This window comes from Chelon labrosus (genome assembly GCF_963514085.1).
Source record: "Chelon labrosus genome assembly, chromosome: 12".
NCBI classification, from domain to species: Eukaryota; Metazoa; Chordata; class Actinopteri; order Mugiliformes; family Mugilidae; genus Chelon; species Chelon labrosus.
The window spans coordinates 21,932,797-21,948,173 of NC_140345.1; the positions used below are offsets into that span (position 1 = coordinate 21,932,797).

The 15,377-nt window shown below is 44.4% G+C and overlaps 2 protein-coding genes across 5 annotated transcripts in view; both read left to right on the forward strand.

Moving 5' to 3' along the window:
- The first annotated feature begins 367 nt into the window (after positions 1 to 367).
- dcaf13 (ddb1 and cul4 associated factor 13) lies at positions 368 to 10,612 on the forward strand. Its single transcript, XM_084556270.1, has 11 exons — positions 368 to 557; positions 956 to 1,155; positions 1,551 to 1,658; positions 1,786 to 1,875; positions 2,030 to 2,185; positions 2,353 to 2,430; positions 2,518 to 2,600; positions 2,756 to 2,920; positions 4,200 to 4,335; positions 8,818 to 8,981; positions 9,544 to 10,612. The coding sequence occupies exons 1-11, from the start codon at positions 488 to 490 to the stop codon at positions 9,629 to 9,631; spliced, it is 1,338 nt and encodes a 445-aa protein (XP_084412396.1). The 5' UTR covers positions 368 to 487; the 3' UTR covers positions 9,632 to 10,612.
- A 2,013-nt stretch (positions 10,613 to 12,625) lies between these two features.
- The window catches only part of rims2a (regulating synaptic membrane exocytosis 2a), a gene marked incomplete at its 5' end in the record, with an annotated part of 128,623 nt that continues 125,871 nt past the window's right edge, over positions 12,626 to 15,377 (forward strand). For all 4 annotated transcript variants that reach the window (XM_084557974.1, XM_084557973.1, XM_084557976.1 and 1 more), the window contains one exon: positions 12,626 to 12,822. In XM_084557974.1, the coding sequence (XP_084414100.1) occupies positions 12,626 to 12,822 (197 nt within the window). The remainder of the gene's footprint in view (positions 12,823 to 15,377) is intronic.

Consider the following 15,377-nt stretch of genomic DNA (forward strand, 5'->3'; position numbering starts at 1 on the left):
AAATGTCCTGATTGAACCAATATTATAATTATACGTTTAATCAGAAACCTAAACAATAAAATAAATCAGTATTTTTAACAAGAGATGACATTTAAACACATTTTCTAATGTCTAGCACTTTTAATATCGTAATCGTTTGTGTTCATACATCTAAGCATCGTTTTTGTGTATGTTTCTGTTATTTTAACGTCTTTATTATGTAAAGAATCGAAGAAAACCGCCACATGCGCGAAACAAAGCTTTACTTTGAAAGACAAAACGAGTGTATTTCCGGCCTCTTCTTCGCTGCGTTTTGTAACTTGCTAGTTGTTTTCTTGACAAGCCAATGATGCAACCAGGAGGACCGGACATCCCACAATGCAACGCGTGAGTTATCGAGTCTCTTCTTCATCATCAACACATGGCTCTTGCAGTCCTTGCTTGCTAATATTTTTCTGGCTGAAATTAACGTTTTACAAGCTTGTGTCCGTTTTGGCGCTGCTACCAAATGAAAGTTAAAGTCCTCTCGAGGAACCCGGATGATTATGTCCGGGAGACCAAACTAGACATTCAGCGCGGTAAGTGAAATAAAGGTTTAACTCGTCGAGGCTAACCACAGTTAGCTAGCCAGTTAACAAACATTAGGTACACTGAGTTTATAGGCCAGTCAAACTACTTAATATTAATAGTTGTCTTCTTATAAAACACTTTTTTTTCTTTGCATATTAAACATAAAAGAGATAAAAGTTAAAACTTAAAGTATAAATGAAAAAACACAAGATAGGACTGAAATTTCTGACATTTTAATATTAAAGAAAGTCGAAATATGCCTCATATGGTTTTAAATGGAGATTTTATAATGTGGAACATCAAAATATTTCACAATGGTGCGATGGGTTTTATTATTGTCAACATGTTGTCATGCATGTATCGGGCTGTGTTGTGCATTAAGGTGTGACTACTGTATGTTATTTAGTCCCTAGAAACTATGACCCAACCCTTCATCCGTTTGAGGTGGTCAGAGAGTACGGGCGCGCTCTGAACGCCACGAAGCTGGAGCGGGTGTTTGCCAAGCCTTTCCTGGCCTCCCTGGACGGCCACAGAGATGGGGTGAACTGCTTGGCCAAGCACAGCAAGAGCCTCTCCACGCTGCTATCGGGCTCCTGTGATGGAGAGGTAACTATATTCTCACACAGAAAGGAAGAAACACAACGGGTCTGAAACATGAGCGTGTTAACGTTTGCATTTGGTTTCATTATGGGTCGCGTTTCAACCGATGCAAAGAAAAATGTAATTGGATAGTCCCGCAACCAATCAGAGCCATTTTGTTGAGAACAAATACAACTGTTACTCTTCTTCTTTACGTAAAACCATCATAAATAAGAACATCGCATAACATTTGTTTGGCCCGGCAGATCATAGCCGGAGCATAATCAGTTCCCAACGGAGCAACTCTGGCTTCCAAGCTTTCGGGCTAACATTGTTTTAGTCTTTGAAATAAAGAAATAAAAGTGTCACAGATTTATTCTTGGAATTCACAAAATGTCTGTTTTCTTTTTTTTGACCCTCAGGTGAAACTGTGGAATCTGACCAAACATGAATGCGTTCGGACGCTCCAAGCACATGAAGGTTTTGTGCGGGGAATGGTTGTGCGCTTCTGTGGAACTTCCTTCTTTACGGTAACAACTTCCTTTCAATATCTAACAAAATAGTTAATTTATTTAGTTAATAGATAATTATTATTATCTTTTTTTTCGTTGACACCTACTTCACCTTCTTTATATCTTGGTACGCTGGCGGCAACAGGTTGGTGATGACAAAACAATCAAGCAATGGAAAATGGAATCGCCGGGTTATGGAGAGGAAGAGGAACCACTTAACACTATCCTTGGAAAGGTATGGCCATTTGTTGAATTTCTTTTTTTAAAATCAAGGACATTCCTATCCTTGGAAAGGTATGGCCATTTGTTGAATTTCTTTTTTTAAAATCAAGGACATTCCTGTCATTATATATCAGTGAAGTATCACATTATTCCTGTTTCGTTTGTAGACCGTGTTCACAGGACTGGACCATCACCGGAGCGAGGCTGTGTTTGCCACGTGCGGCCAGCAGGTGGACATCTGGGACGAGCAGAGGAGCAGCCCGATCCGCTCTTTCACCTGGGGCGTGGACAGCTTCAGCTCGGTCCGCTTCAATCCTGTGGAGGTGAGACACAGTGTGCTGTATCCGTCACACTCGTATGGGAATTGTCTTGACGCTGTGTGAAGTTTGCTCATAACAGTTGCCATGTGCAAACTCATTAAAGTAGTTATGGTCTGACTTATTTTAGGCCGACTTCCTGCTGATATCATTAACGGCTTGACTTTTCACAGACCGAACTTCTTGCCAGTTGTGCTTCTGACAGAAGTATAGTGCTCTATGACATGAGAGAATCGTCGCCGCTTAAAAAGGTAAAGTCTGCCATACAACTCTGAGCCTGTTTTCTCTTTCCCTTTGGATATGACATGTGTATAGCTTCTAAATGTTTTCATTTTCAGGTCATCATGACAATGAGGAGCAACACAGTATGCTGGAACCCCATGGAAGCCTATTACTTTACATGCGCAAATGAGGACTACAAGTGAGTCTAAGAAAGAAAAAACTATTTCCATTGTCACTAAATAAGACTTTCTGTTTAGACCGTACTATGCTTTAAATGGTGCTGAATTTCCTATTTACGTTAACAGGTCTAGTGTCTCTCAAAGGTCTAATTCTAACATCTGTTTGTCTCTCCAGCCTCTACACGTACGACATGAGGTACCTGGACAAGCCCATGATGGTGCACATGGACCACGTCTCTGCAGTGCTGGATGTTGACTATTCTCCCACTGGGAAGGAGTTTGTTTCTGCCAGCTTCGATAAGACCATCCGCATCTTCCCCAAGGACAGCGGACACAGCAGGTCAGTAACAGCAGGCAGATATCACAGTCATAGTTTGCACTGCCCACTTATTTAATTTGTACACTGGTTTCTGTTTTTTGTTACACTCTGATCAGCCAAAACATTGGTCATAATCACTGGTGAAGTGAATAACTCAGATGTTATGGTTATCTTGGCACCTGTCAGTGGGTGGGATATAGTCTTCAACACTTTGTCTTCAGAGCTGATGAGTTGGAAGCATGAAAAATGGGCCAAATTGTGATGCCTCGACAACTGGGTCAGAGCGTCTCCTCAGCTCTTGTGGGGTGTTCCCAGTCTGCAGTGGTCAGTACCGATCAAATTAGGTCCGAGGAAGGAAAAGCAGTGCACTGATGCATGGAGTAAAGGCTGGTTCACATCCTCCAATCCAACAGACATTTAAAAACAAATGCTGGTTCTGATAGAACGGTGTCAGAAAGTTTGTTGTGTATGTGCCTCTGTAGCCGCAGACCAGTCAAGGTGCCCATGCTAGCTCCTTTTCACTACTGAAAGAGCCTACAATGGACACATATGCATCAGATCTGGACCACAGAGGGTGACCTGTACTGATGAATCGCGTTAAAGTCAAAGGAAACACTTTGACTTGCTAGAGTACGATGATCAAGGACTGAATGTCAGTCATAAATCTGTTCTTTGTTTTACTGTAATACATTCTAAATGTCTGAGATATCTGTCTCCTTGTAGGCTAGGCTAGTAGAGTGTGTACCTCACAAGATGCGAGCAGCCTCCTCAACCCCAAAAGCGTGGCCTTTGTTTGGTTGCTATGCGATGTGATGGTACACGCTGTGTTGTTTGTACACTGCTGGACACAGCTCCAGAACAAATAGCCACAGTTGTGACGTCGACGTGAAAGCACAGAGGTTAGATCAGGGCTCGCAAGGCTGCACAAATACTACGAGTCATAGGAGCAGGTGACTGTTAATGTATAGTAGGAAGAGCACCGGCATTGCGTAACACTGAAGGTTGTTTTTAAGTGTTATCATGACATAGTGTTATCGTGTGGAGCCTAGTACAATAATAAAGGACAGTTATGAGCATTTGAAACAAATAAGACTAACATAATTTACAGTAACAAGCCTCATACTAACTCATATTTGAGCTGTTTACCCACATTTTTGCAATCCAGTTAAAGTTTTGTGCTCTTCTTATCTAGAAACTGGTTGTTTATCAGATAAGCCTGGAATTTAAAGGTATGTTGGTTTTGACTGGTTTTGAAAGGTATGTTGATTATGTTGTCTCAAATTGTCTTTTTGAATTTCAGGGAAGTGTACCACACCAAGCGCATGCAGCACGTCATCTGCGTAAAGTGGTCGGCGGACAGCAAGTACATCCTGAGCGGCTCCGATGAAATGAACATCCGACTGTGGAAAGCCAACGCGGCCGAGAAACTAGGATTGGTGAGTCCGGCCTTTTCTGTATTACTCCTGCCCTCGGGATTTTATATTAAACTCGACGTTCTGCTTGTTGGCAGCTTTTTGTTTCCGATTCCTCATCATAATGCCTGCGTAACGATCAACAGGCGTATTTTTTCCTCGGCTGTCAAATGTGCGGTACCCTCCCCTCCGGTTTATTTCCTAATCTCGTTTTATGAGTTAGCTGCATTTTTCGACACGGCCGTGGCCCGGCGCCCACCTCGGCAGTGTAAGAGTGGGGGACCGTGCCAGGAGCTACGGCGTTACTGTTGCCAAATGCCCTGATGGATGCTGACTTAGGGTAGAATCACTCTCAATAAGTACAACGTACCAATTGGCACGGCGCCTCTTGTGGCGAGGGGGAAGTCCAAAAAAAAACTCCCAACACTTGCGCAGTTGTTTGACAAACCACCGACAAAAACTTTTGGACGGCTGCCATGTTGAATGTCTCTGTTCGTGAGCCCCACATCTATTGTGTTCAGATAATGTAGAAATCCTAATGCTATATCGCAGCTGTCAAATAACGCTCCTGTAAAACGCTGGTGAGTGCTCCAGTGCCTGAAATCCCGGTTATGGCCGAATAATAAAGATCAGTGTCATCTCGTGTGCCATCTCCAGCGGCCGTCTTTCACTCCTAATCCGATTCACTCTTGCTTATTCTCTTAATGCAGCTTGAGAGTGGAAAATTGGCCCGGTTTTGGCACTTGTTTTACTGTCACTGTGTAAGCGAAGATTTATTCGCAAGCTTTGCACTTAAAGAGATCAGACAAGGGCTGCTCCTATCAGCAGTTTAAATCGGCCAATCACTTAAAGCGGGGGCCACTCCGAACATAATGAAGCATTAACAATCAAGTTGTACCGAGAGGGTCTTTAATTATCAAGAAATGCTGAAATGCTGAATCGAGCCTTCCTCGGTGTCTCTATCAGCCGGAGCGCATCACTCACTCTTTCTTTCATATCTTCGCACGCGGCAGCCTTCGACCCCAGTTGACATCAGACCCCGAAACATGCTCAACCGGAAAGGCCTCTATTTATTTTCAGTTGGTTCATATTTTATTCTACTCTCCTGGAAACACTGACTCATCACTGTCCATTTATTTAAGTCTAAAAAGCCAACCGAATCACTAAGGAACAATTGGTTTGATTTATATCGGTATATTATATCGACTTGATAAAAGTGCCTCTTAAACATGAAGCTCCTTACAGTATGAGGAAATTAATCCTGTTGCACGATAAAAGGATAATTGTGGTTTATTACAGCTCCAGTCCTCACTACTGCTGCTGCTGCTTCATGATCACCTGTAATTTCGCTGCACTCAAAGCCTGATACACTTTTAGTGGAGGTACAAAAGTTGATTCAACTACACTTGCAGCCTGAAATAAATACTTTGAATGGTTTCAGGTGTAAATCAAGAATAAAACTCGAGCGATTATGTAGCTTTGATACAGTTTCCAGCTGTATTAAATTAGTGTATGAAAGACCTAAATTAGATGGTGTGAAGCACACAGGCAGCGACACGATTGTGTATATACACCAATCAGCCACAACATTAAAACCACTGACGAGAGAACTAAATAACATTGACCATCTTGTGACAATTTAATGTTCTACTGGGAAACATACCGTTCCTAGGTGTGGATGTTACTTAGACATGTAGCACTCACCTAGACCTAGACCAGGCACCCCCACCCCATAGCAATGACACTCCTTGATGACAGCAGCAATCCCCAGCAGGATGCAGCCTGACACAGGCACACACACAAAGACGGTTTAGGAACAACTAAAAAAAAAAAAAAAAACATGAAGACCAGCACAAGGTGTTGACCTGGCCTCCAAATTCCCTAGATCCCTAACTGATCAAGTATCTGTGGGATGATCCACAGAGGTCCTTCCCCTCCACACATAGGACCCAAAGGCCTTCCACTAACAACATTTTGTTCCCAGACACCACAGGACACCCTAAACATCGGGTAACGTGGCGAGTTTCCAGGAGGGATAGAAACCCAGAGATTGCAAAACAATCAGCTTTTTAAACAAGAATTCGTAAAGGAGAACTTCTGTTCGGTGGGGTCATTGTTGTCAATAAAGCTGGGGAAAAGAAGTCTGCTTCACCAGCTTTTTTTCCCTTGAGTCCAAAACTGCTGATAGAATGTGTTGGTTCCAGTTTTTAGAGTTTTTCTAAAGCTGGTGGGAGTTTTGGCAGTGGCTGTCTCTGCAGTGGACGGTGTACAGATTAGTTCTTCTGGCCCAGTCCACCAGAGCATCAGTAGTATCACAGTTACTCCCGACATCTTTACCTTTGTCTACTTTGGGATTAAAAAGATTTACCTGTTCTGTTACGGAAACAGCTGCTTTAGCTATCTGTATTTTACACTTCATTCTTCTCCGTTCAGCAGCTTTTTGTCACTGTGGTGGAACTCTTTGCCTGGATCCTGCGAGCCTCGCTAAATATGACTCCTCCAAACAAAAATCAAAGTGCTGCATCATGTTCAGATAATTTCAACAGGACATAAAAAAAAAATATAAAATATGAAACCGTTTTTTAGGAGACTAACCCTGCGCGGTTCCAGGAGAATTAGTTTAGCACAACAGGATCGGCATCGAACAACTCTTCTCCAACAAAGTGAATCAGAGACAAATCATTGGTTTTAATTAGAATAAAAGCCTTCGAAGAGACCAGCTCCAGCCAAGGCCGGTCCAGCTAGCCGGTGGTTTTTATTAGCGAGACGGAGACGGGAAGGATGATGATGTCCAGCTGGTGTCTTCACTTTTTAACAGACATTGATTTGGTTTTGAATGAGCATGTTGTCAAGATGAGGTTACTGCTCGGTAAAACAGCATACCGTAACTGTGAGGAATCAGGAAAACTCCACCTGAGCTGAACACATCAGAATATAGAAAACAGCTGCTTTCTCTAATGGACCTCTACCTACTGCTGTACCACAACCACAAACAGCTATTTGTTATGTGTGCGTCACGACTTAAGGGAAATGATACTGTTTTGGGGCTCTGAAGTCTATGACTGAAAGCACACACGTTCAGTTATTATTAATTCATTGACCACCGCCCTGACGGTATGATGCTATTTTAGAGACCTGCACAAAGCACAGATTACACTCGGCGTAATTTCACCGCAGCGATGGAATCATTTCCGGCAATAAAGTCAAAGAAAGACACAGGAAATATGTAACTTAACTTTACATTCCTGTACTTTAAGATGGCCGTTTGCAATCGGATTGCCAAGAACAAATGTTTTAATGCAAGGTCTCAGTTTAGTTTAGCATCAGGAGCGAAATCAGGGAAACTGCTAGCTTGACTCTCTCCTCCATTTATAAAATCCACCAACCAAAACCTCTAAAGCTCACCAGTTAACAAGACATATCTTTGTAGTTTAATCTGTCCAAAAACCCAATTTTTTAAAATGACAGGTTACAGTGTTACGGGGGATTATGGGTCGGATTATGTCTCTCTCTCAGGTACAATGACTACACCGCGGCCACTAACGTGCCTCCACACAGTATAACTAGTTGAGGGCAATAGCAGCTGTGGATGTGTCAACATGTTTGTGACTTTGCTATCCCGTTAGTTAAGAAGGAAACCGATTGCTAAGTATCACATGGCCTTCATCAGCAGATGTATTTTGCCATCAGTTGTCAAGAAACCAGTTAGAAACTTGAATTTTTACAACCGAAACACGTGCTGATTATGTTCCAATGTGAACAATAAACATTATTTTCTCTGTCTTGTGTGTTTTTTAGCCACATTCTTTATCTACACTTCACCAAATAGCTTTATACGACATTCAGACCGGAGGTAAAAGTGGTCCAGTATAAACGGCACTAACCACATGGAATCTGATCCAGTCAGTCCTCATTAGGTCCACTTCCATATATGGCCCTAAATCAGACACATGTAAGATGCAGGTTTTTACCGGCAACAGGCAAATCTTGTCTCCAACTCCACACCTGGACATACAGAAGTGGCAACCACTGCTCCACAAAAGACCATTATTTAAAGATTTAAAAAAAATGACCTCGGTTTCTTGTCATCCTCATTTTCACGCGCTCACAGTTCTTCTGGGTTCCACCGCACATGAACTTCTAGATTACGCCGTAAATGCTGAATTCGGTGGCTTTCATATTTGCTTCCATACAACAACGTACTGCAAGTAATGCTTTTTTCTTTTCCCCCTGGAATCAGATTTTGGCCAAATATTTAAATGTGAGCAGCCAAACAAACAAGGAAAATGAAGCAGAGGGGTAAATACATATTGCAGACCCAACAAAACCTTAATAATAATAATGGAGAATGAGCAAACAATGCCATTCCACACCAGAAACGTTTCTTATGGCTCATATTGAATCTATTTTTTTTCCCATTAAGTTCGGAAAACATCTTGTTTTTTTCCCCCCGTACTTTATTGTTTCATTTTCTGTAACCATGTGTTCCTCTCTGGTGTGATGCAGCTGGCCCCCAGAGAGAAGGTGGCCATGAACTACAATCAAAAGCTGAAGGACAAGTTCCAGCACCACCCGCAGATCAAACGCATCTCTCGCCACCGACATCTACCCAAGAACATCTTCCACCAGACCAAGGAGCTGAGGGTTATGAAGGAGGCTCGCCGTAGAAAGTGCGTATTCATTTCCCCCCCTGTTTTCCATATTAAAATTGAGCTATCTGATTCAGCCGTAGGAAAGTTGCCTCTGTGTCCATGTTGGTGATGCTGACTTGGGCTGCTGCCAGTATAGGCCTGACCTAAGCAGTCACACCGGCCTGATGGAAAATCTCACAGATGGAACTGCCCCCCCTCCCTCCCATGGCATGGTCTCAATGGGCTTTACATACTCATTTACAGCTTGTATGGTGGATTGATTGTCCCAGTTTGCCCTCGTGTCCAGTGATTCATAGCTCAGTCTGTGTGGCTCTTCTTTTTCTAATTACCGGCAGTATGATGATGCGTCAGACACACGTTTGAACTGTGGATGATTTACTCTCCATGCTTTATGCATTATTTTCAGAGTGCATTAGTGTAGTCTGTGACGTAGGTGTTAGGTCAACAGTCTCCGATTCAATCTCCCTCCTCCTTTCTGTTTGCTTTTCTCCCCCCCCCCTCCCTCTTCCCTCCATCCACTCCTGAATATTCCCACCAGTAGCTTGACTTATTCACGGTTCTTCCTCTTTTTGTTTTCTAGGGAGAGGAATGTCCGCAAGCACAGCAAGCCCGGGACCGTTCCCGTGGTGCCTGAGAAGGAGAAGCATGTTGTCACTGTGGTGAAGTAGGCCGAGCTGATGGAGAGAAGACCTAGAGACTGCTGTTAAGAGATGACACGGAGAATAAAGTCACATCCGCATGGGAGATGTCCAAACTCCCCTCTCTACAGGATTAAAGAAAGTTTTATTTTGTGGGAAGAACAAGAGACCAGTTAGGCATCGTTTGAAGTACAAGGACACAGACTGTAAATACATTCAGAACTTCTACTGTACTTTTTCACTGTTTGTTCTAATGGTTTGAGCAATCAACAGCTACAACCATCTTGACAATTACACAATTAAAGATGGATTATATTGATGCAAACTTAAAAGAACGTGTTCCTTGAATGGGTACTTTCACATTTACAAGAACGTGGTCAGCAGTAGGCACATTTCTTTGAAAGAAATACAAAAACAAAAGTTTAGAATTGCTTATTGGAACTACCACAGATGCTATAATCTCAGTATGCTCCAGAGGAACTAGGTTGCAGACATGTCCTCAGACAAAGTGATTATACCCGCTGGGAATTCGGCTTTTCGGATAACGGTGCACACTTTGGACAGTCTCTCCACGAGGGCATAGCACAGATGAAAAGTGATGGAAATGGTTGTATTGCAAAAACTTGGAGAGTGAAAATCAAACCCTCCATTACTCTGCAACACACACCTGATCAGCTGTTAGCTGTTCACACAAACTTTCCTTTCTTAAGACATTTGATGAGTGGAAATATTTCTCCAGTTTTTCCTGATGCGGTGACTATATTATTCTTACTTTTAGCCACTGTATTGGACAGTTAATCCTGACATTTCTTTTGTTTGTTGTTGTTTTTCAAATGTGTTTTCCCTCACATTTGCAATTCAATCTGCCCTCGTTAACATACTCCGCTCCACCAACACTGTATTCTGACGTGTATTAGTAATAAACTTCTAAAATGTTGCTGCAAAAACACAGCCTTGCACAGCCAGAGTCGATTCTTATCAGAATATGAGTCTGATCACGCCATGGGTTGTTTTTCATCCGATACAGATACAGGTCCTACAAGCAATCAGAGACATTTTGTTGTAAACAAATCCAATTCCACAGTGCTCAGATGACGTGTGCGACAGTGCCAGTTTTCTGTCCATCACCACATAAAGCCAAGCCAAACGATTTCACCGGCCTGGCAGATCTTTGCCGAGGCATAATCGCTTCCCATCAGAGTGACCCCAGACCAACTTTCTACTTTCTACTGCGAATCTGTGGCTGGGGGAAGTTGGGCTTTCTTCCAGGCTAGTGAAAGCATGAAGGTGAATCATTCAAAATTCTAACTCGACAAGTTCTTTCTTGCTCTTTGACTTGTTGCAGCAGATTGCCACTCTGCTGCTAATGGACTTGGAGCGCTAATAAGGTAGTAGCTCTATCCTCTTAATGTTGTCATTCTAATCCTATCAATACTGTCGCCTGGTTTGCGAGGTGGAGGTTGACACAGGCCTGGTGGTGTAATCAAAGTATTGTGCATGAAGGTGTGCACATAAATGTTAAATCTTAAAGGGAGGTCACGGTGATCCACTGATAACATGCATTTAGGGGATTTGGGTGTCTGTGGAGACACAGTCTGTAGGCGGAGCTTACTATTAATGGATGATGTCACTGGTGACCCTTTAGGACAGGCTGCAATTACTGCTTATTGACGCAGAAGAGAACACAAAATGGTTTGAAATAGCCTTGAAACTTCTTTTCACCTTGATTTAATGTTTCCAAATGTTTCACTAAATGTGTTTATTTAGTCTAATGCACAATCTAAAACTCTACAATATTTATTTGTGAACTTTCTGAAGTCTTAGCGACACATCTGGCAGCTCACACGGTCCCTGACCGTAAACCAGCTGCCGCACCTGCGGTCGCAGCCACTGTCACCGGTCATGTCCCGCACTTAGCCTCCCGCTTCCCCCCACTGACTGTGCTCATGATCTGGTTATGAAATATGCACGACGCTCCGGCTGCTCTTCCACTCCGTGTTTTTGCTGCCGCTATCCTCCCGCTGTCAATGAACATCCAGCGCGTCCTCTCTCGCCTTTATTCCTCTACGTGTTTCCATCGCTCCGCCTCTTCTTCCTAGCTGGATATTTCCCCCCCTCCTCCTCCTACTCTCTCTTCCTATACTCTCTCACTCACACTCTCTCTCTCCCCCTCTCTCTCCTACTCTCGCTCTCTCTCTCTCTCTCTCTCTCTCTCTCTCTCTCTGTCATTGCATCCATTTTTGTGCATTTAAGAAATCTCCAAGAATTGCCCACCTGGATGAAGGCGAGCTAACCGGAGTGACAGACCCGAGGGTTAAGGACCGAAAAACTAAAACGAGGACGGACCGGACATCTTTTATTCCAACATGCGAGTAAAGCCCCTCTAAAGGATGGCAGCGATGGGTTAGACAGGATTTAACATGACTGCAAAATAAGAGGCAAGAGTTGCTGTTGCTTTTTTTTTTTTTTTTTAAGAAAAACCCAATGTTTTTTTCTACTTTTTTTTTTCTTTTTTTAATCCCTGGATGGATGGAGGCTTGTGTTGTTTGGAGTACCTGGAGGTTGTAGCCTCGCAGCCTGCTCTGTTGATTCTTTTAAGGGCATCTAATCTTGAGTGTTTTCTCTCAGAAATGTTCATGTGTCAGTTGAGTCTGAATGCTCCTCGCAGGCGACGCTCGCTCGGCCTCGGCGGTGTTTGATAAGCTCATCAGGAGCGTTTAATAGCTGAGGACGAAGCCTGTAATTGATATTTTGACGCTTATTTGTGCAGCACGGTGTAACGCGTGCATGATAACCGCTAACCAAGATGTCACGCTGTGTGTATTAGGCTAAGCGGCGCTGCCTCCTGCGAGCCGCCAATTCCAACATTTAATTTTGTTTGTTCTTATTTATTAATTTATTTCCAACGGCGTGAAAATGTGAAGGGGGGGAAACGTCGCCCCTTTAGATGCTGCTGGTTGACGGTGCCTTTCTCGCTTATTTTTTTTATTTTTTTTTTGTTTTTGTAGCCACTGTGTGTAAAAGATGTCTGCTCCACACGGGCCCCGGGGCGGCCCTGGCCCTGCCGCTGCCGCCGCTGCCGCCGCTGCTGCTCCCTCAGCGGCCGGCGCCATGCCGGAGATGCCGGACCTCAGCCACCTCACCGAGGAGGAGAGGAAGATCATCCTCGGCGTCATGGACCGACAGAAGAAGGAGGAAGCGAAGGAACAGTCGATGTTGAAGTAAGGAAAAAATAAATAAATTTAAAAAAAAAAAAGCCGAAAGGTAGCGAGAGGTGTCGGTGCTTGTTGTTGGAGGCGAATAACCCCCAGGTGTTCGTGGGTTGTTACTAGCTACAGTGTGAATTTCTGTAACTGTCTCTCGGTTGAGACACCGGCGGCTCGTGTTTCCTCTTAACAAGTCGTCCACTAGCTTGTGAGATACAGCCCACCATCCCTCCCCGTCCCCTTCCCCTTCCCCTTCCCCTGGCCCGACTCCCCTCCCCTTCCCTTCGGAAACAACTTTTACTTGAACGAGGGGGGTTACCAATTTATAATGCGGCACTCATTCAGACCTCTTTCACTTTGTTGTGGCTGTGGCTGTACTACAGTGGGCTGGGTTGGCAGCGACGGCCGCCATTTTCACGTAAAAGGCACGCCAAGTTGCTTAACCTTTCCCCACCAACGTCACCGAGATTACACAATGTGACACTGGAAAGATCATTTAAGGTGTCCTTTGTGGCGATGGCGCGCGCTGGGTGTGTGTGATTTCACCGTTAAAGTCTCGGTTGATCCTGCCCCTACACCCCCTCCTCCTCTCCCCCCATCCTCCCCATCCTCCTCCTCCACTCCCCGCTCCTCCTGTGTACAGATGTCGCTCGGAGCTGTTTCAGCACCACGGAGCTGTCCACTGTAGGGCTTTAGTTTTTAAGGTGGACCGGAGAGTTTCCGCCATCATCGCTTAAACCTTTTAACGTGCGAGGAATACACCTGCTTTGTGGGGGGATATCACTCTCCCTCGTCCTTTCCTGTGTATAAAAACACACTTATCTCATGTTTTGTTAGTATATGCATGTATAAAAAAAGATGTTGTGCCTCTTAGAAGAGCCAGGCTAATGTTTAGAAAGGGATTTCTGGGGTGGTGGCCTTAAATCTTTCCATCCTGTTGATTTCCTTGTAGTTTTTCTTCTTCTCTGAAAGGATGCCCAGCATATAATGCATTTGAATTTGAACTGCAGCACAAATATATCAGGTTACATTACAAGTGCTAACTGTGTCTGCGTTCCTGCCAGAGAGCTGCAGCAGCAGGTTGGCTGGTGCTGCAGCCTCCCAGCACGTGTGCACCATCACTGGGAGCTTTTTAGAGGCATTAGAGCTGTTGTTTTCCATCATCTCCGGTAAATATTTGCACCAAGGCGGCGTTACTAATGGAGAGAAAGTTGTGCAATCCCCTGCCTAGTGCTGCTGCACGATAAACATGACTCATGTACTCCAAGACGCGGCTACCTCAGCCGCTGCGGTGCGTGCAGCGTGATTCATCCAGGCCTTTTCCGCCTTCCCTCCCCATTCCACTGTCTCTCCCCCCCCCCCCCCCCCCCTCCTCCCCTTCTTCTCCCCAACAGTGGCGTGTTTTTCCTTCTTCCCTTTCTGTCTGAGGTAAGGGGGATTGTCACTTTTAGTCAGTCTGACAGTGATGTCTGGCTTGTCATGGCTGAGCATGGGCAGAAGAGGTTGTTCTTTGCGACCGACATGACTGACTGACTTTCTCGCAGTAATGCCAGGGAGCTCTTATTGCGGGTCATGCAAGCTTAAGGTGTTGGCAGGTCAAGTACGCCTGTGGGTCTATTCCTCGCATCCTGGTTTGCTTAAGAATTAAAGTATGTTTCCGGTTTGCCATGGTTACCCAAGGGTTCATCTCACCAAAAGGACTATACCACACAGCATCTGACGGAAGAGGTGGATTAATATCTCGTGCTGTCACCATTGTGGTGTTTGTTGACACATTTGGTGTGTGTCATGGACCACCTGACTCATTTATGGCCTAATAGTAAACTTTCTTTAAGTTCTTCATACAACAGCACCATGTCGGTTTGGTTTTAACGTGCTCTGTCTATACCTACGAGGTGACTCATCATGAGTCATCAGAATGGTAAATCCCCACTTTCTTTACCTATGAATCACGCAAGCATAACATATCCCGAAGCAGCGTTAATATGCTCAGCCCTGGCACAGGTACCTATGCGGCGGATTAACTTGTCACTGGATGGTTCGTAGCCTTCCCAGCAGTGTCGGGGAAAACAAACAACCCACACTGCTGCAACATCCAGCCCTATAGCCCGTGCATATCTGCTGTCGCAGTCACGGTCCAATCTCGCAGCGGCTTGGACGGCTTTTCTGGAAAGTGGCGGTTTGAACATCCAAGTGTGTAATGTAACAGAGGGAATCCTGGGAGGATGGAGGGATGGAGAAGAGAGAGGGAGAGGGGGAGAGAGAGAGAGAAAGAGAAAGAGAAGCCTCCAGCTGCAGGGCTTGCCAACTTGCTGTCATCTCACTGGAGGTGCTACAGAGAGCGTGGATGGAAATCCAGCGCTGCTGACTCGCATGTAATTAGCCGCTCTCTCTTAGCCCGCTCTTTCTGAACAGTCCGGCGTGTGTGTGTCTGCTGGTGGAAAATGTGCTGTGCCAGTGAAAAGTCCATTTCCTCAAGTGCACGTCTTCTAGCTAAGTCTTAGAATTCAGTCCTGGAGAGCTCATCAAATCTACCCCCATTGAACCATATTCAGTTCTCAATTCTAACA